At 36.3% G+C, this 19,759-nt stretch overlaps 1 protein-coding gene and 1 long non-coding RNA gene across 5 annotated transcripts in view; one reads left to right on the forward strand and one right to left on the reverse strand.

Annotated features, from left to right (window-relative positions):
* ATG10 (autophagy related 10) overlaps window positions 1-19,759 on the reverse strand; it is a 319,260-nt gene that overhangs the window by 295,391 nt on the left and 4,110 nt on the right. Inside the window, exons 1-2 of one of the 2 annotated variants that reach the window (XM_074200727.1) lie at window positions 13,951-14,329; window positions 2,883-2,990 (exon numbers count right to left, since the gene is read on the reverse strand). In XM_074200727.1, the coding sequence (XP_074056828.1) occupies window positions 2,883-2,990; window positions 13,951-14,025 (183 nt within the window). In that variant the 5' untranslated portion in view covers window positions 14,026-14,329. Of the gene's footprint in view, window positions 1-2,882; window positions 2,991-13,950; window positions 14,330-19,759 lie in introns of those variants that run through there. The other variant, XM_074200728.1, reaches the window with a different exon arrangement.
* Window positions 1-19,759, forward strand: part of LOC141497886 (uncharacterized) — a 120,619-nt gene that overhangs the window by 17,780 nt on the left and 83,080 nt on the right. The window contains exons 2-4 of one of the 3 annotated variants that reach the window (XR_012471481.1): window positions 1,928-2,131; window positions 11,886-11,969; window positions 14,887-15,323. This is a non-coding gene — a long non-coding RNA (uncharacterized LOC141497886). Of the gene's footprint in view, window positions 1-1,927; window positions 2,132-11,885; window positions 11,970-14,886; window positions 15,324-19,759 lie in introns of those variants that run through there. The other 2 variants (XR_012471482.1, XR_012471483.1) reach the window with 2 other exon arrangements.

Raw genomic sequence — 19,759 nt, forward strand, 5'->3', positions numbered from 1 at the left:
CACTCTTGTAGTCCCTTTGTTCAAGCCATTTTTTTTTTCTGCTTATCCTTTTTGTGGAGTGGCTCTCTTCTTCAGTTTAACTCTTGATTTCGGAAAATGGCCTATTCACAGCTATTAAAAAACGGTCCTTGTCCCTAAAAATTTAAATCAGCACTTAAATAATCTTTAACAAGATGTTTTTTATCAGAAAAATGTTCTGCAAAAATTTTTCCCCATTTGTTTCCCTTATATAATTTTAACTGCATTACTTGTCTGAGCATTTGTCCATTTTATCTTCTGCAATTCTCTCTAGCCCTTCTTTAGTCACACTCTTTTCTAATTGCAAAAAAGTATTTTCTTTCTTACTCCTTTAATTTGTTTGTAAGTGGCCTTTTATATTTAAATCATGACCTCATTGGGAGCTTATCTTTTAATGTAAGAAACTAGTCTATACCTAACTTCTAGACTGCTTTCCCATTTCCCAACAAATTTTGTGAAATAGTGAGTCTTGACTGGAAGAGCTGGATACTTAAGTTTGTCACAAACTATGGCACTATTTATTTGCTTTTGAAAACAGAATACCTAATCTGTTCCATTAGGCACCTTATCAATTTTTTAACTAATTCCAAACGATTTTGAGGGCTACTGTTTTGTTGCAAAGGTGCCTTTCCTTTTCAAAACCAACATCTTCTCATTTACTTTTCAGTCCCTTACAATCTGACTTCCCATCTTGTCATTCATCTAAAACTACTCTTTCCAGCCATCAATGATTTCTCACTTGAATCAATCCCCTTTTCTCCATCCATATCTTTCTTAACCTCTCTGCAGCATTTTATTCTCTTTAGCACCCCTCCCTCTCTTCCAGGAGACTGTCCTCTGGATTTTGACAGATCCTTTTCAGGGTCCTTTGAGGGACCCTGCTCTGCCCCCTATACATAGGTGTATATGTATATATATTCTAGGGCTCTGTCCTGGGTCATATTCTCTTTCTATATCTCTGAGCAACCTCAGCAGTTCCCATAGCTTCAATTATTATCTTTATACAAATCACTCTTAAATTTATCCTCATCTCCCTCCAGAGCTTCAGTCTATTTTCTAGACATTCCCACTTTATGTCTCATACACATCTCAAATCCATCATGTTCACAACAGAATTCATTATATCTTATCCAAAACTTCTAACTTCTCCATTGTTGTGGGGCTACCAGCATCAATCAAGGCATTTAGTGCACCACCTTAATTTATCATTTTTGCTCACTCCATATATCCAATGAGTTTCCAACTAACATTGTCTCTACCTTTCCAACATCTCTCACATCTATACCCTCCTCCATTTGTGGCCATGATCCTGGTACAGTTCACCATAACCACTATCCTGAACCACTACAATAGCTACCAATTGGTCTCCCTTTCTCAAATCTTCTACTCCATAATCCCATCCCCTACACAGTTACCAAAGTAATGTTTCTAAAGCATAAGCTTGACTATGTTCAAATCTGGTCTCAACCTCTTTTAACCAAAAACGGAAACAATAAAAGTGCCTACTTGTGAGGATTGCTGTAAGAATCAAATGAGATGTCTGTAGCAAGTTCACAGAGCCTGGTATATGACACTTAATAAGTGCTTGTTTCCTTCTTTCCTTTCCTTTCTACCATGCTCCAGGGGCTACCAAATTCAACCTGGAACAAATACAAAATCCCCTGTTGTCACTCAAAACTTTCAAAACTTGATTCGATCAGGGGGCAGCTAGTTGTCGCAGTGGATAGAGCACTGGCCCTGGAGTCAGGAGTCCCTGAGTTCAAATCCGGCCTCAGACACTTAATAATGACCTAGCTGTGTGGCCTTGGGCAAGCCACTTAACCCCTTTTGCCTTGCAAAAAGAACTTAAAAAAAAAAAACTTGATTCAATCTACCTTTTCCAGGCTTATTACATATTACTTTCTTTCAGATACACTACGTGATTGCCAAACTGCTCTCCTGCCACTTCTCTCCCAAGACATCCCATCTCTTCCACTACTCTGTTTGGCACATGCTCCCTGTTTGGAGGTGAGATTTTCTTAAAAGCTCAATTCAAACACCCACCCCCTGCATGAGGTTTTTTCCTGATCTTCCCAGCTGCTTGTGCCTCCTCTCTCCCAAATTAAACTTGTAGGTAAGTGTCTTCATTTATCCTTTGTATTTACTCTTCTCTGTGTTCATGCTGCTTCCCCTGATTGACTGACTAACCTATCTTTGAAAAAAGGAATAGTTTGAACTTTTGTGACTATATTGCTAGAGCCCAGCACACTGCCTGGGACTTTATAAATTCTTTTATATTAATGAGGAGTAAGTAGTACCAGTGATGAGAAAATCCACACTGATCAGTTCCTAGATTCATTGATATATAAAAGTAAATATACATATAGTATAAATGTAGAGAAGCAATCAGATAATTAGTCTTATAGTAGTTGAAAAATAGATATACATACATATACACACAATTTCAAAAATATTTTCTCTAGTAATTATAAGTAGATCTAATAATGAAGGCAAATATAAATAAATAAATAAATAAATAAAATAAAATAAAATTTGTGACATTGGCTGAACCCTGCCATTTTGCATGATCTTGCTTACTAAGTAAGAGTATACACAGTTTTAAGGAATTTTAGAATAATTCATCTTTTTGCAATCAATTCATTTAAGATAAACTGCTCAAGGATTTTAGTAAGCAAATCATTAGCCTAATGCAAAGAGCTATATGACACTGAAAATAATAAAACTTACATTTTAAAAATATATTCTATAATTCTAATTTTCAGCTAATTCAAACCAGCTTTCCCTTCACTAGATTTAATTAATGGTGTTTTATTGAAATAATTCACCACAATGTCTTCATGAAATAACAAAATTACTGTTCCTACCTTTGAATTTCTCCACTCCCATCCATCACCTATTTCCTCTGAATGTTTAATAAATTTTGCACAATGCTGCTTGAATGTTTTTTCTTCTAAGAATTCATTTTCTGCCATCTGTGGAGGAAAAAACCCTTAGAGTTAGCATTAAAAATAGAAGGAACACTAAAACAATGTTAATTGTTCAGCCAAAATTTTGATTCAAGTTTTAAAAGTTTTATTTTCATTATAAGAAAATATGCAGGTAAAAATCAGAAACCTAAATTAAGATGCATCATCTTTTTTAACTGGGGCATATAAAAGTAATACCTCTCCTTTATGTCACAATGATACAGTATATGTAGCAGCTGAGTTTGAACTGAGCTGGAGACAAAAAACTACATGACAGGACCCAAAGAGTTTTGTCTCCTTTCATTCAATACTGGACTGAGGCATATAACTGGGACATATAAAAGTAATACTTCGCCTTTATGTCACAATGATACAGTACATGTAGCAGCTGAGTTTGAACTGAGCTGGAGACAAAAAACTACACGACAGGACCCAAAGAGTTTTGTCTCCTTTCATTCAATACTGGACTGAGAACTCTTGGCACTCTTCATAACACTACCTACCTTATTTTCTACTAAGTACTAGTCTACAGGGGGCGGCTAGGTGGCGTAGTGGATAGAGCACCAACCCTGGAGTCAGCAGTACCTGGGTTCAAATCCGGTCTCAGACACTTAATTACCTAGCTGTGTGGCCTTGGGCAAGCCACTTAACCCCGTTTGCCTTGCAAAAACTTTAAAAAAAAAAGTACTAGTCTACCTCTCTTTCTCTCCACTCTAGGAGTGGCAGAGAAAGAGGTGATTATATAGCAATACATGGAAGAATTTAAGGTGAAAGAGGGAAAAAAGAATAAAACTATTTCTACTAATTACAAGTGAATATTGAATTTTTCTCCATTTTAAATGTGAACAATAGGCAAAATGACAACTTACATTTCTAAGTAGTAATTTAAGCTTTAAAAAAATCCAATCTTAACAACCTTATGGGGAATATAAACATCACCTATATTTTGCAGATGAAGAAACTGTGGGTAAGGTGGCTGAACTGATTTACCCGACATCACATAGTGTCACACCAAAGTTCTGATTCTACATCTCTCCTTACAAGGAATTCAATGGTCTTTCTGCTATATCCTACTGCTTTAAATGCCTCTGGAGATTTCATATTGTGGATGGAGAACATAATAGTGGTTTGGGGTGGGGAAGAGAAAGAAGGAGGAAGGAGCACATGGAGAGGGAAGAGGAAAGAAGGAAAACAGAAAATATTCCCCCAAACATAAATTGAGTCGAACTTGAAAATAAGTTAGCCTTTAGATCACATTCCTCTGTTAATTTTATGAAATCTGTAAGCTTGACATTCTTAGTAAAAAAAGAGAATACCTATTTCTTTGAAAATTAAATGAAATAGGGCGGCTAGGTGGCACAGCGGATAGAGCACCAGCCTTGGAGTAAATAGTACCTGAGTTCAAATCCGACCTCAGACACTTAATAATTACCTAGCCGTGTGGCCTTGGGCAAGCCACTTAACCCCACTGCCTTGCAAAATCTTAAAAAAAAAGAGAGAGAGAACATTAAATGAAACAAAAACAAACTGCAGTTAGATTAAGTATGAAATATATAGCAATTTATTACATAAAAATATCAATGTGTAGAACTGAAAGGAGTTGTTAGTTCAACACTCATTTTACAGATAAGAAAATTGAGGCTTAGAAATGTTTGGCGATGTCAGGTGCATGCCACAGTAATATGCAAAACTAAGATTAGATCCCATAATTCCCAATGTATGTTATATCATGTTGCTTCCCTCTCCCATTATTTTAAAATTTTAACACTTAAAAGGATAACCTTATATGTGTGTGGGTCCAATAGGACAGCAAGTCTAATATGAAATCTAGGGAGTGAAGAACTATGTTTTGGAATCTGCCTCTGCAGGGAGAAGACCTGAACAATTTCTATTGGGCAAGTCTATACATTTCTGACAAAAGAAAGGAGCAAAATTGTTTGGATAAATGAAAGATCTGATTAAATAGGGAATGGATTTGTTTAAGTTAAATCCAATTAAACAGAATACAACTATCTGGAACCTTTGATTAACCAGAACTTTTTTTGAACCTACTTTAATTAGAAAGAGGTAAATAAGATAAGAAACTAGCCACATGGATTTATTTTTTAAAACTCAATTACCAGAGTATATATATTCTTAGAACACTGATGCCAAAATCATAGGAACAAAATGTTAGAAAAGACCTAAGAAGTCATCTAGTCTCACAATGAGCAAGAGGAACTCTCTTTATAATATCGCTGACAAATTACTTGATAACCTCGCAAGTCATGTAACCCCACTGCTTTGCAAAAAAAAAAAAAAATCTGATCACCTAATACAAGGGTTCTTAAACTAGGGTCTTAGAACTACTTCAAGGGATCCATGAACAATGAAGGGGGGGGGGGGGGTTGGAATTAGTCAACTTGTTATAAAGCTCTCCTAATTCATAGTACTTACCACTTCCTTTCCTAAGTATTCAAAAACCAAATTCTGGCAGTAGTACACAAACCAAAAACCAAACAAAATAGCAGAAAAATGGGCACTTTTTTGCTCAGTAGGCAGAAGAGTGGTGAAAGGAAATAATGGGAGATTGGAACACTCAAGAAAGAGGGTTAGAGACTGTTGCTGATTGTGGCTATTCTTTGCATCTAATCCATTAGCAAGATTCTGTTAATTTCTCAAAGCTGACACCTGGACTTAAAAAAAAAAAACCTGCTAGGGAGACCACAGACAACTGGAGCTCAGGGCAGTTCATCAAAGTGCCTGTAATTCGAATCAGGGGAACCATAAATAACTGAAGATTTAAGATTAGAAAGTGAAGGAACTATTCTGGTCACCTAGAGGGACCATACAATCAACAACTATGTGTGGAATTAAAGTAATTAGGCCTCCTTGCTTCAGAAAATGAATAGACTAGATGAATGAACGACTCTGATAAGGCCATCCAAAGTCCAGGCCCAGCTGAACTGCAAATCTAGTACCTGTCTTAGATAGTGCCTGCTATTCTAAGGGAAATTTGAAAATCCAAATGTAAAGTTACCAAGGAGTTACATTCCAGTCCAACCAGACTATTGCCAAATAGCCTGCCCAACTAAGCTGAGAGGCTTATCACCAAAAAACTAGCCATATATATTAGAGATAATACATTATATACATATGTAGACATGCTGACACATATGCTTATTACATATATATATTTGTGTAGATGTAAGTCATAGCAAGTAATAAACCAAAGTGTAAAGGGGGTTGCAATTGGCAGCAATGAATAAAAAGTACCTACACTGATGAAATCAAAGACCTTTTGAAGAATTAAAAAAGTCCTCTAGGACTTTATTAATTCAGGCAAACCTTTTTACTTTGCTGCGTCTTCAATTCCCCCCAATTATTTGCCAAATCTACATTACAATATTTTTCCCAGTCATCCTTTTATTTCTGCTTATGCAAATCTAAATCAGACCTTTTGAACAGTTAAATTTGAAGTTAAATAGAATTCTACTTGTTTTTGTTGCTTCCTGTCTGTACTTAAGTCTGACCATTATCACTTACTCCTTTTAAAAATACCTTCAGTGCTTCCCCATTACCTATGGGATAAAATATCAAATCTTGGGCCTGGCATTCAAAGGTCTCCAAGAGCTAGTTCCAACTTACCTTTCCAGACTTGTTTCATACTACTCCACTTTGCACACCTTCAAGTCAAACTGAGTTATTAAGCTTTCCTAATTTCTCCTCTTTCCATATCAACATTCATTTGCACAGGCTCCTTCTCTTCTTTCAAGACCCATTCAAAGTTATAGCTATACTGTTAAGGCTCCTTCCCTGATTCCAACCCCACAATTATGAGTTCAAATTTGCAGTATTTAGAACTGTCAATAACCTGAAAGACCATATGGGTTTCTGTGTTGTCATTTTGCAGATGAGGAAAGTGAGATGAGATGATTTGCACAAAGTGATTATATAATAATAAGTGGCAATTCTGAAATCTGTACCCATCTCCTCACTCCAAATCCAGTGTTCATTGCACTTTGATTGGGCAATTATTTAAACTTTACCTTTCAAGAAGGTGCTTTATATCATGCTTCTGTGTACATGCAGTGCCTCTAATCAGATCATAAACTCTTTGAGGACAGAAACTATAATTTTTCATCTTTTATACACAGAGAGAAGCACAGTGACTTAAGCATGGCAGGTATATCCTTACCTTTAAACTAAAAGTAAAATTTAGTAAATTTTTAATTGAATTCACCATCATTATACTATATACTATTACTACCATGTATTCCTGTTTAAGAAAACTCATGTTCAGAATAAGATCTTAATTCATCAAGTGCAGATTAGATTATACTCAGCATACTTTTGTTATGAAGGCAGAAAAGTATACAAATATATTTAGTATAAGAAAGTTAATGGTTCAAACAAATCTTTAGTTAAAGTTAAATCAGTCAGAATATTCCATTCTGCAAACATTTCAGATTTTTATCATACTGGTCAAAGTAAGTGTTGGAAATTACAAATCCATTCAATAGCAATAGATTATCTAGTTAACATAATAGTAATTCAAGAAAATATATATAAATATAAATATATTATAAATATGTAATATAAATATATAAAACAAAGTAAAAAATTTTAGTTGCATATTTTCCAACAACTTAAAATCTTGTCTTCACTGAAAGATATGACATCCAACAATTCATGTAATTCACAACTTGACTATAAAATCAAGAATTATATTAAAAATGATCTATGAATCACCATTTAGATTACAAAAATGTGTCATATAATTTGATTGGTTCTCGTGAAACTCTAACAATCAATATAGCTACACATACCTTACAATATTTTTAATAATGTGGTCTTCTCAAAGTTTTATACTTTTAGAAGTACAAACTGGGGTATTGGAACTTTAAATCATTAGATGAGATAGTATTTTGCCAAAAGTCCTGGACCAAGAGTCAGGATATTTATGCTAGAATCTCAGCTTTCACATCTAGCTGTATGACTGTGGGCAAGTAACATAACCTCTCTGGTGTCCAGCTTCCTCATCTGTAAAATGGGATGGCAATACTTGCACACGATACTCTGTATCTTGCCATTGGCTGTCCCTCATACTAGAATGCCCTCTGTCCACTTCTACTGCTGATACATCCTGATATCTTTCAAGTCTCAACAGAAGTGCCAACTTCTACATCAAATCTCTCCTGATGTTCTCCATCTGCTGGTACAAAGCAGTTATTCCCCAGACAATCATGTAATCATTTATACATATTATGTACAAACTTAAATATGTAAGTTGCTTCCCCAGTAAACTTTAAACCACCTTGAGGGATCATTGCATTACTTTTTGTCACTGTATCTCTGGCATTTCATGCAGTGCCACATGCATAAGCATTTGGGAAATATTCATTGAACCACTGATTGATATACAGTGTTTCAAAAATATCAGTGCAATTTTTAAGTTTTAGTAGCTTGAAAAGGAAAGTACTTCTAAAAAATCTAAACATGAGAGGCAACTAGGTGGCGCAGTGGATAGAGCACAGGCCCTGGAGTCAGGAGTACCTGAGTTCAAATCAGGTCTCAGACACTTAATAATTACCTAGTTGTGTGGCTTTGGGCAAGTCACTTAACCCCATTGCCTTGCTTAAAAAAAAAAAAAAGATCTAAACGTGAGTTTAGTATAGTGTTTTAAGGTTCTCCAATCACTTTCCTCACAACAACCCTGTGAAGCTGAAGGGGGTCAGTGTTGTCACATTTGCAACATGAAAATGAAGTGGATTTAAGCAAGAAAGGGCTGGGCAATCACATAAGATATCACTCCCTTACTCGAAGATACTCTGCCCAAATGAATGTAAATTTTGTTAGCTGAAACTTCAGAATATATCTTGGGATTTGCCAGCTAGATTTCTTTCTTAAGGACCAAGCCTTAACCTAAATCATTCCAGTTCTCATAGATAGGTCAACAACAGATCCCAGGCCAAGTCCCACTTAGTCACTGTTTCAACCCTGATTGGCTCAGAGTGAATCTAAGTAGCAATTATTTCTATTTTAGCCAGAAAGCCTGAGCATCTTCTCCTCCCAGACTATGCTGAGTGATAGTTGCAAAGACAGAACAATCTCTCCTCTCAAGAGATTTTACAGATTAGAAAACTGAGGTTTATTTAGGTAAAGAGACTTGCTGCAAATCATAGGGTAAGCCAGTACCTTTCAGAGCCACTACTTAAGAGTCTGACCTCTTGCATCTAGGTACAGCTCATCTTTTTTCCACTGCAGCATCCTGTCTCCATATTTCCTGTGAAGATGAATGCATGCATACAGTAGCAATGATAATGCCCCCCTCACCAAGGTGTGCCTGAACATTCAACCCATGCTCTATGCATGCATGAGCAAAGTATAGCATCAAAGATAATCCTTAAAGATAGATATAACCTTGTACATAATACACTAATGATATTTTTAAATAGATATGTGTCCAGGACTTGTTAAGAACAGAAAACAAACATCTTAATTCTAAATACGGGGGCAGCTAGGTGGCACAGTGAATAGAGCACTAGCCCTGGAGTCAGGATGGCCTGAGTTCAAATCCTGACTCAGACACTTAATAATTACCTAGCTGTGTGACTTTGGTAAAGTCACTTAAACCCAATGCCTTGCAAAAACCAAAAAGCAACAACAACAAGAAATTCTAAATACAAAACCTAATTCCAAACCACACTTTTTCCTTAACAATAAGCCTTGGATTTCATATGAAAAATAAATGTTTCAAAGTAAAAAAATATAAGATATTTGATAAATATAAAATATTTGAAAAAAGTTCGTATTTAGTCTTATTTTTTTTAAACTTCTAACTACAAAACTTTCATCTACATCTAAAGTTTGAGTGGTTTCCACAAAGCAGAATACCAAATTACTATCTAGTAAAAAGAATAGAAAGCATGTAGGAGCTTACCTTGAATCTACTGATATTACAACCCTTTGGAAAAACAAGTCAAATGAACTCAACATCATGGATAAGCATCATTCAATTACTCTTTTATTTTTAATTTAAAACAATTTCCATTGACTACTTCCAAAATAATATTTTATGTGATTTCTTTTCTAGAGTAGGTTGAGCTGACTTTTCATTAATTTTGATTGTTGACATTTCTTTTTACAAATCTAAAAACCACATAAAATCAATATTACCTAGATTGGGAAAAGGACACTAAAAGAGATAAAGAGATAAAGAAAAACAAGGATCCAAACTATCTGAATATACCAGATCACTATAAGATTGTAATTTTCATAATGTATTATAAGCATTTCTCAAGCTCTCATGAGTTAATGAAGTTATAATAGTTATAATAGTTAATAAATAATAATAATAATAATAATAGTTATAATAGCCCTGAAGAAGACTATTTAAAATGGCTGAATGTAGTTTGGGGGTCAAGAAATGAGATCTGGCAGCTTCACAGTTTTGGGAACTGAAAGATGAGTAAAGCTTAGAAGAGCAGATGAGCTCGATAGGCAGACCAACACCGGTAAAACATCATTTGGATCAAAGCATGACCGAGGGGGAGTGTAATTTTTCACCTACTGACTGTACAGGCAAGAGGCTAAGGGTGCCCTTCTCTCTTCAATCCCCTATGTATGAAGATTGGGATTTTTCTCCATAGAACTTCCTTATATCTATTCCATGGAGCTTTCATATTCACTATGCAGTTGTATATTTTTTCCAATTGGTATTGATTTTTTTACGTAAAAAGTTCTCCATGGTTTTGAATGACTGTAAATGTTCCTAGATTTGCTAAGTCTTTGGAGAGGAATGGAAGGGGAAGTGAAGACAAAGGACTAAAGGTGAAAGAATTGATCCAAACAGTCTAACAGGTGAAAACAGAACTATGAGAAAAGAGTCATAGTTGTTTCTGACTGGAAAAGGCAAAAGTGAGACTACTTTTTGGCAGCTATGGTGACCCTCAAATAATAATGTTTTGTCCTTCATTCTAGAAGAAGACCATGACTTCAGGGAGGTGATGGCTATGACAAGCACATGAATTGGATTTGAATAAGGTGGTGGTGTACTAAGCCACCAGCCTCAATTTTCTCCTCCAAAGCCATCTGGGTCCAATGGCCAGATATGAATCAGGACAACTGAAGATGGCCCTGGATGTGAGGCAGTCAGGGTTAAGTGACTTGCCCAAGGTCACACAGACAATGTCTTAGGCTGGATTCAAACTCCTGTCCTCCTGATATCAAGGCCAGTGCTCTATCCACTGCACCTCCTAGATGCCCTCCAAACAGTAACAGTGTATTATGTGTTTTTTAAAACTAAAAGTTTCTAATCAACTATACTAGCCTTTCCCATAAGAAGAGGTAGTAGAGTAATCAAAGACAATTCTATAAGACTTGTGATAGAAAATGCCAGAGAATGAATGCAGGTCAAAGCATACTATTTTTATTTTTTCAAAACTTTTTTTTATTTTTTCCTTCTCTTGGTTTTTCCCTTTTGTTCTGATTCTTCTTTCACAACATGACTAATATGGAAACATGTTTAACACAATTGTACATGTATAATCTATACTAGATTGCTTGCTATCTTGGAGAGGGAAGAAAAAATTTTGGAATTCAAAATTTTACAAAAATGAATGTTAAAAAGTATTTTTATATGTAACTGGAAAAAATAAATACTATTAAAATAAGAGAAACATAAAAAGGTAAATTTACAGGGTCAAGATTTGGCACCACAGACTTTTCTGACAGCTGCTATCTCTTCTTTTTTTTAATAATTCCTCTATTTTCTCCTTCTCCAAGACAGAAAGCAATCTGATAGGGATTATAAATGCACCTGTTAGGTGACAGGATATTGTTTCTATATTTACCATATGTTGCATATATTTTTTTAAATTACGGGTTCTAAAATCTGAAAAATCACTCCCCCCTCTGCAGATGCAGTTGTTGACAGGAACTCTGACCTAACAACCTGACTGAACACAGGGATATGGCTAGAGCAAGCAGAAAAACTAAAGAAAGGTATATGCTGTTTATTAGTCCCAAGGTGGAACTGTTCCCCCCCACCACCAATAAACTTATCTGTTACCTAGGTGAGTTCTAGGTCTACACTGGCTCTCCCATCTGCCCACTCTTCCACTCCCATCACCCTAGTTTGAGCACTCAATATCCTGCTGCCTTACCTACTGCATTAATTTCCTAAAAGACTCCTTCCAGAGCTCATTCTCTCCCCTTTCTAAAACATTCTTCACCCAATTTCAAATCATTATTTTTATGTGATTATCTGGTCTTGGGAGGCCCAGTCAGGTGAATTCCTGTCCTCAGTTCACCTCAGAATCTTTCATTAGTCCTTGCCAGCAAGGAGGCACACGTGTTACCCCAAAGTCATCACAACCTGTTGTCACAATGCCCTTCAGGGGACTGCTTGCCAATTCCAATAGGAGCCAAAGTCAAATACCTTGTACAACAACCCTAAACAGTTCTCACCTAGTCTTTGTTTGAAGACCTTGGGAGATAGGCAGGAAGACCCACTGGTTCATTTAGCTTTTCCTCACACCAAGCCTAAATCTAACCCTCTTTTTAATTTTTACCCACTGCTAGTTTTGCACTCAAGGAGGAAGCAGAACAAGGCAAATCCCTCTTTTGAGGGATGGCCTTTCAAATACCTGAGGAAAGCTATCACCTGGGTCTGCCATTTATTAGCTAGAGACCACTGGGCAAATAATATCTAAAGAAGGATAATAGCTCATATTTATATAGTGCTCTATGGATACAAAATATTTTTCTCACAACATCACTATTACATATCCTAAGGTTAGAAATAGAGAAGAGAAGTAACTTATCCAAAGTCATATGCCTAGTGTTAGAGAATCTAAATACTGTTATCTTTACACTCAAAAAAATACTCACTATTAATCTATTAGCAATTTAATTTAAAGTAGTTCCAAAGGATTCCAAATCTTAAAAGGATCTCAGGAATAGGTTATTAGAATACTAAATTTTTGGCAGATGAAGGTGGAAATATGAAAAAGTTTAGAACAGAGGGCAATTGGATATATGGGTGGGGCACGGGGGGTGGGGGGGAGCTGGGCAACTGTAACATTTTATGAGCACCTTAGGATACTGAAATGGAGCAGTAAAAAAAAATGGGACAGATGGAAAACACAGCCTACTTCACAATTTTTCCTGCTAACAAACATATGGACTTAGAATAGCTGTTAGAAAGTTACAGAATGAATTTTCTGCAATGGCCTTTAGCCAAAAACAATACAATTCTGACCTAAAAGATATGTTTTCCTTATGGCTTTTTGGTTTATTTTTCTAAAATACAAAAGAATATACACTGGGCAGTTATGTACCAACCAATGCAAATTAACTAAGAATTGGGTCAAAATTCAAAGTCCACATAAGATCTCAAGCAAGGTTTAATTGTTTTTATCATTTAGAGAATATTTGTTAAGAGTCTGGGAGGTAGAGTTTGAACAACAAATCATGTAATCATACTGATTTGAAATGTTTAGTTTTTCCTACCATACAGGATCACAAAACTAGAGATGGAAGGGGGCCTCAGAGCCTTCTAATCCAACTCCCTAATTTAGAGAGGAGAAAGCTTGAGGAATAGGGAAGTTAAATGACTTGCCCAAGTTTACAGAGATGGGGAGTTAAAGTTGCTCTAAACCCAAGCCTTTACTGCAGAGCCAGTGCACTTTCCACTCTTAACATATTGTCTTGCATATATTTCAAATTCTACAAAAAAAAAAAATCAAAGAATTTTTAGGCTGTATTTATTTTTATTTTTTCCTAATCTATTTTTCTTTTTATTAGACATTTCTATCCTAACCATAAATTGTTCTTTAATCATTTAATCAATACTGTGACATCATCTATCTTTGGTCCCAAAATATTATTATTTTTATAATAACATAATAGACAAGATAATGCTATTTTGATTACATGTTTTTCCAATAATAATAATCCATCTTTACCCTTTCTTACATCTTACCCTTTCTCTCCATCCTCCACCAGTGGCTGGTTCTGAAGTGGCTTCTACGGTCATAAGATAATATTTATATAGCATTTTAATTTTCAAAGCATTTCTGCACTCGTTCTCTCATTTGATACCTGTAAGCTAAGCACAGAAGCTAATATTTCCACTTTTAAAAATGAGGAAATTGAACCTCAGAGATAATGTCAAAAGACTTTAACAAAGTCCTATAGGAAGAAAAGAAAAGGTGAGGAGGAATTAACTCCTTAAAGAACACAACGTCTTTTTACAAACATCAGGCTCACTACTCTGATTATCTTTGCTAAATGAAATTTTTCTAGTGTTCTTATAAAACTGAAGAACTCAGTTAAAATAGATATTATTTGTAAAATGTTTTTCATGATATATTAGAAGTTTCTAATAAAATGGAGAAGATGAAGAGGATGGTACCTGAGCTAAGCCCTGAAGGAAGAGGAAATACATAGAGATTCTTTTCCTGGCAGAAAACAATATAAGGAAATTCAGAAGCAAGAGGGGGAAAGTAAGTTAGGAAATATGAACAGTCACAGTTTTGAAGGAGCAGAGAATATGAGAGGAGAATAGTATAAAACAAGACTATAGATTAGGGAGTACTTTAAATGCTAAATAGAGGAATTAAAGTTTATTCTATACACAACTGAAAAGAGAACAGAAGTCTTAATGGCCGAGAGGCTATAACCTAGGAAAAAAAGTAATAAGGGCCTGAATTAGGGTGATGGCAGTGAGTAGAAAGGAGGGATTAGGTGTGAAATGTTGCTAAAGAAGCGGCAACAGGATTTAGGAAGTAATTAAATGTGGGGAGTCCAGAATAGAAGACTGCAAAGCCTCAAGCCCGAAATAATGACATTACCTTTAATAGAAAAAGGGAAGTAAAAAGAGGCAGGACGGTATATTTTGTTATTCTTTTATTTGCAGCCCATGTGGCAACTCATGTGGAGAAGCAGACAGCCATCTCCACCAACTGTCAACTAACTGCCACCTATAGGGAGACAAGGCACCCTGAGGGACAGACAAGAGTCAACACGTGCCAAGCAAGTGAAATCACCATCCTAGGTCAACCATCATCTTCCCAGATCTATAGGAGATAGAGTGATCTAAGAACACAGCCACCACCTAAAGCCTAGCAATCATTAAGGGAAAGCAATCACAGAGGAGAACCAGTTCATCTTCCTTAAAACCCTCAAGTGTTAAACAACTGTTCTCCATAAGCCTGGGAATGGCAGCCCCTCCCAGCCCAGATCTCTGTGGCTATCATCCCAAGAGTGAGCTGACAATTGATTCTACAGGTTCTGAAGTCACAGATGTTGGGATACAGAAAAGAAATTCACCACCAAAGTCCTTGGCACTTTCAACATTAGAAAATAATATGATTTTATCAGTAAAAAATTACGTTTTAAAAGATGCTTTATGGTCTGCTTTATCTCTGCACTCTAAAGGGGATTATCCATCTGACTTAAAGTTGAAACCTGTGATCTCAGACTCTGAGATCCTTGAGAGAGGGACTGTCTTACTTTTCCATACATATCCCATGTATTTTGCAGAGTAAGCACTTAATAAATGCTTTTACTATCATTCATTCATTTGGGGGGATTGGATGGGAGGAAAAAGATAGAAGAAAAGATAAGCTTGGCAATTTTTTACTAAGTTTGAGGTATCAGGAGGTTTGAATTATAGAGAGGTCCAGGAGATACTCAGAAATGGAAGGCTGGACCTCCAGTATTCAAAACTAGAACTAGGGATATGGTCATCTGCATAGAAATAATCATTGAAATCTAGTGGATGAGATCACCAAGGGAAAAAAGAGATTCTGAAGCCACCTATTTGGGAAATGTCCAGGCTTGGGAATAGAAGGAAGAGGTACTAGCAAAGGAAACCAAGAAGAAAGATCAGGAAATACCATCACAGAAGTAAAAGGATAAAAGTACCAATGAAGAAGTGCTCAGTAGCCTCAAATGTCAAAGAGGTCATTTTTGATGATACACTTCATGAAACTTATCAGTTCCATATCTCATTTATCAATGAATTCTGACTATATGCCTACTGGAAAAGTCACTGAAATCATTCTAGATTTCACTATTTAGAGGTGAATTTGATCCTCGAAATCATTAACTCCAATATTCTTATTTTAGATATTGAGAAAACTGATATCCAGGGTTATAAATAATGTTTATCCTTCATTTTTTTTAAGTTTTTGCAAGGCAAATGGGGTTAAGTAGCTTGCCCAAGGCCACACAGCTAGGTAATTATTAAGTGTCTGAAACCGGACTTGAACCCAGGTACTCCTGACTCCAGGGCCAGTGCTTTATCCACTGCGCCACCTAGCCACTCCTATCCTTCATTTTCAAAGAAGACCATGACATCAGGAAGGTAATGCCATGACAAGCACATGAATTGAATTTGAGTGAGGAGGTGCTATGCTAAATTCACCAGCCTCACTTTCTCTCCAGAGCCATCTGGGTCCAGTGGCCAGATATGAATCAGGACTAGAGTTGGCCCCGGATGCAGGGCAATCAGGGTTAACTGACTTGCCTAATGTCACACAGTTCTTAAGTAGCAAGGGTCTGAGGCCAGATTCAAACTCCCATCCTCCTGGATTCAAGGCTAGTGCTCTCTCCACTGTGCCACCTAGCTGCTCAGGGTGGTTAAGCGATTTATCTTTGACCAAATAGTTAATAAGTGTGACAAGATTCCAGGAGTATCTCTAATCCAGATCTTAATCCTATTATCTTAAATTTAAAAATACTAAAAGCTTCTGAACTCAAACTGTTTGGAACTGAATTTCAGATAAGCTAGCAAAAGGTCCATGTGAAGCTGTCCAATAAGCAGTAGAAAATTAAAGACCAGAGAACAGATGAAAGGACTGGCTGAAGTAGCAGATTTGGCAATCATCAATACAGAGTAGGGAGCTGAAACCAAGAGACCAGTTAATCTCCCCAAAGGAGCAAACAAAAGTAAGAACAAGAAGCCAAAGCCGGCATAGGACAAAGGAATGTCACAGGGAGAAATAAAAAGTTGCTAGCCAATACTACTGGAGTGTAGAGTATGTGGAGGAGGATGGAGCTTGAGAAGAAAGGACAAGGGGAAAAAATCATGCGTAGAAAAATAAAACACTTCTTTTGTAGTGGCAAAAACTTGAAAATTAAGGAGATGTCCTTCAATTGGGGGATGGTTGAACAAATTATGATATTTGACTGTAATAGAACAGTAATGTATTCATAAATGCTTTTAAAAAATAATGAAAGGGGCAGCTTGAGAGGAACCTAAAAAGACTACATGAACTGATATAGAGTGAAGTGAGCAGAACCAGAATAATTTATACAATAATAATATTATAAAAACAAATAACTCTGAAAGGGGAAGAAATTAGATTTTTGTTAACTGAAAAAATAAAAATAAACTTAAAAAAATAAAATGACAAGGGAGGTTGGAAGAGGCATGGTTATGAGGAGTTTTAAGTGCCAAAGAAGAGTTGATATGAATATGAGTGTAGCATAGTAAAAACAGTATCAGAAACAAAAAAGTTCAGAACAATCGAGATGAGGGAAGTTAAGTATAACTGAAGGGAGGGCAGGAAGTGGAATTAGTTATATTGGGAGAAAAAAGGAACAAAGAAGGAATAGGAACTTATATGGGATGGCTGGGATGTTGATAATAAGAGAAAAAAACGATCTGCTCAATTTTTATTTTGTTTCTCTAAAAAGGAGAATGACCTTTACACTGGAAATAGCAAAACAAAAATAACTAACAGAGCTGATACACAAATAAGGAACAAGTAAGAAAGCACCTAACTGCCCTTAATGAACTCAAATCACCTGGTCCAGAGTAACTACATCCTTAGGTCTAGAAAGAATTTGAAGCTGTGATTGCTGAGAAAATATCAGTGAAATTTGAAAAGATCATAGAAAATAGGAAATATAAATGAGAGATAAGCAAATATCTATTTTTTTTCTTAAGAGGGGAAGATAAATAGAAAGGGTAAACTACAATATAAGCCAATGAGCTTGATTTTGATTTTGATTCCTAGGGAAATTCTAAATGAATCATTACTTTTAATTCACAAATAGTGAATATCTATACAAAATCAAAAGAGTTATCACAGCTTCAAGAAAGTAACAAATCATTCCAGACCTGTTATGCTGGAAAAGATCTGGGGGGGTTAAAAGCTCAATATTCTAGCAACATAATGAAACAGTCAAAAAAGTTAATACTGTCTAAGTACATTTAGGAGACCAATGGTGCCATTAGAACTATACTGAATACTGGGTTCAGTTCTGGGTGCCATGGTTTAAGAACATCGATGGATTAAAGAATGTCCAGAGGAGAACAACTAGAATGGTGACGGACCATCTTTTCTTGTAACATATGGACTGGTTGAAGGAACAAGACATGACAAATACTATCTCAGAAGAGGGTGAAATACAAATGGGGACCCAGCTGAACTCTCCCAAAAGTCCCCCTTGAAAAAACTTCAAAATAACTTCTCAAATCAAATTTTGGAAGGGAGAAGCCAAAAAGAAGGTCAGAGAGAGACAATTTCCCAGTCTAAGACAAATCAGGAAACCTGCAGGAGAGGTCTATAACATCAGTTTAGTCCCAGACCTTTGACAGTACCAGTGGCAAGCCTTAGAGCTAGCCAGGGAGCAGCAGCTTCTTAGGACAACCCAGAGATGAAAAGGGGGGTCAAACAAATGATCAAAAAGAAATTCCTGAAGACCCTTTACTGGCACTGAGTACAAAGACACTCTATTGGCAACTCTATTATCCATAAGCAGTTATGATTCACAGTTCCAGAGTAAGGAGGAGCACTTGTCATCATTCATAAGAGAACAGGGGCCCTGTTTACAGTACCAAGGCAAAGAGAAAAGCTAGCACAAGAAATTGCAGGAGGAGAGATCACAGTTCCAGGGTGAAGAAGAGTACTGATACTTTCAGTTGCAGGGGAACGGGGCCCTTCATGGGTAAGAAGCCCAGACCAAGAAAACAATATCAACTCCTCTCCCAGGGTCATTCCACCAAGGAAGTACTAAAAACTTGCAGGTCCTCAACAAAACACCCTTCAGGTTTTCATTTGCGAAGAGGACCAGTGACATCAGGAGAGTGAAGTCTTAATGTGTGAGTGAATTGGATTTAAGTGAGGCAGGGCTGTGCAAAGTCCTCAGCCTCACCCTCTCATCCAGGGTCAAAGTCCAGTGACAAGACATGCCATGGCAAATGGTGACAGTCCCCACAAAGCTTGGCACAACACTCTCACCCCCCAATAGTAAATAAAATCCAATTTTAACATAAAGTTCAAAATGAAGAAATAGGCTGGGGAAAATGAGCAAACTACAAAAAAAAAAAAGGACTTGACAATAAAAAGCTACCACAATGGCAGGGAAAAGCAAAACATAAATATAGAAGAAGACAGCAATGTGAAAAGAGCTACAACCAAAGCTTCAAAGAAAAATACTACCTGGACCCAAGGCTAGCAAGAATTCCTGGAGAAGTTAAAAAAAAAAGAGATGAGAGATGGAGGGAAAAGTGGGGGGGGGGGGGTTGAGAATCAGAATGATGTAAGAAAATTATGAAAAGAGAATTAACAATTTGATAAACGACACACAAAAATATTGAAGAAAATAACACCTTAAAAAACAAAATTTGCCTAATGGTAAAAGAGGCACAAAAATTCACTTTAATAAAGAATTCCTTTAAAAGCAGAAAAGGGAAAGAACTCCTTAAAAGTAGAATTGACCAAATGGAAAATGGGGGGGAAAAAAGGTACAAAATCTTACTGAAGAAAATAATTCTT

The sequence above is a fragment of the Macrotis lagotis genome, chromosome X (genome assembly GCF_037893015.1).
Source record: "Macrotis lagotis isolate mMagLag1 chromosome X, bilby.v1.9.chrom.fasta, whole genome shotgun sequence".
Classification (NCBI taxonomy): Eukaryota; Metazoa; Chordata; class Mammalia; order Peramelemorphia; family Peramelidae; genus Macrotis; species Macrotis lagotis.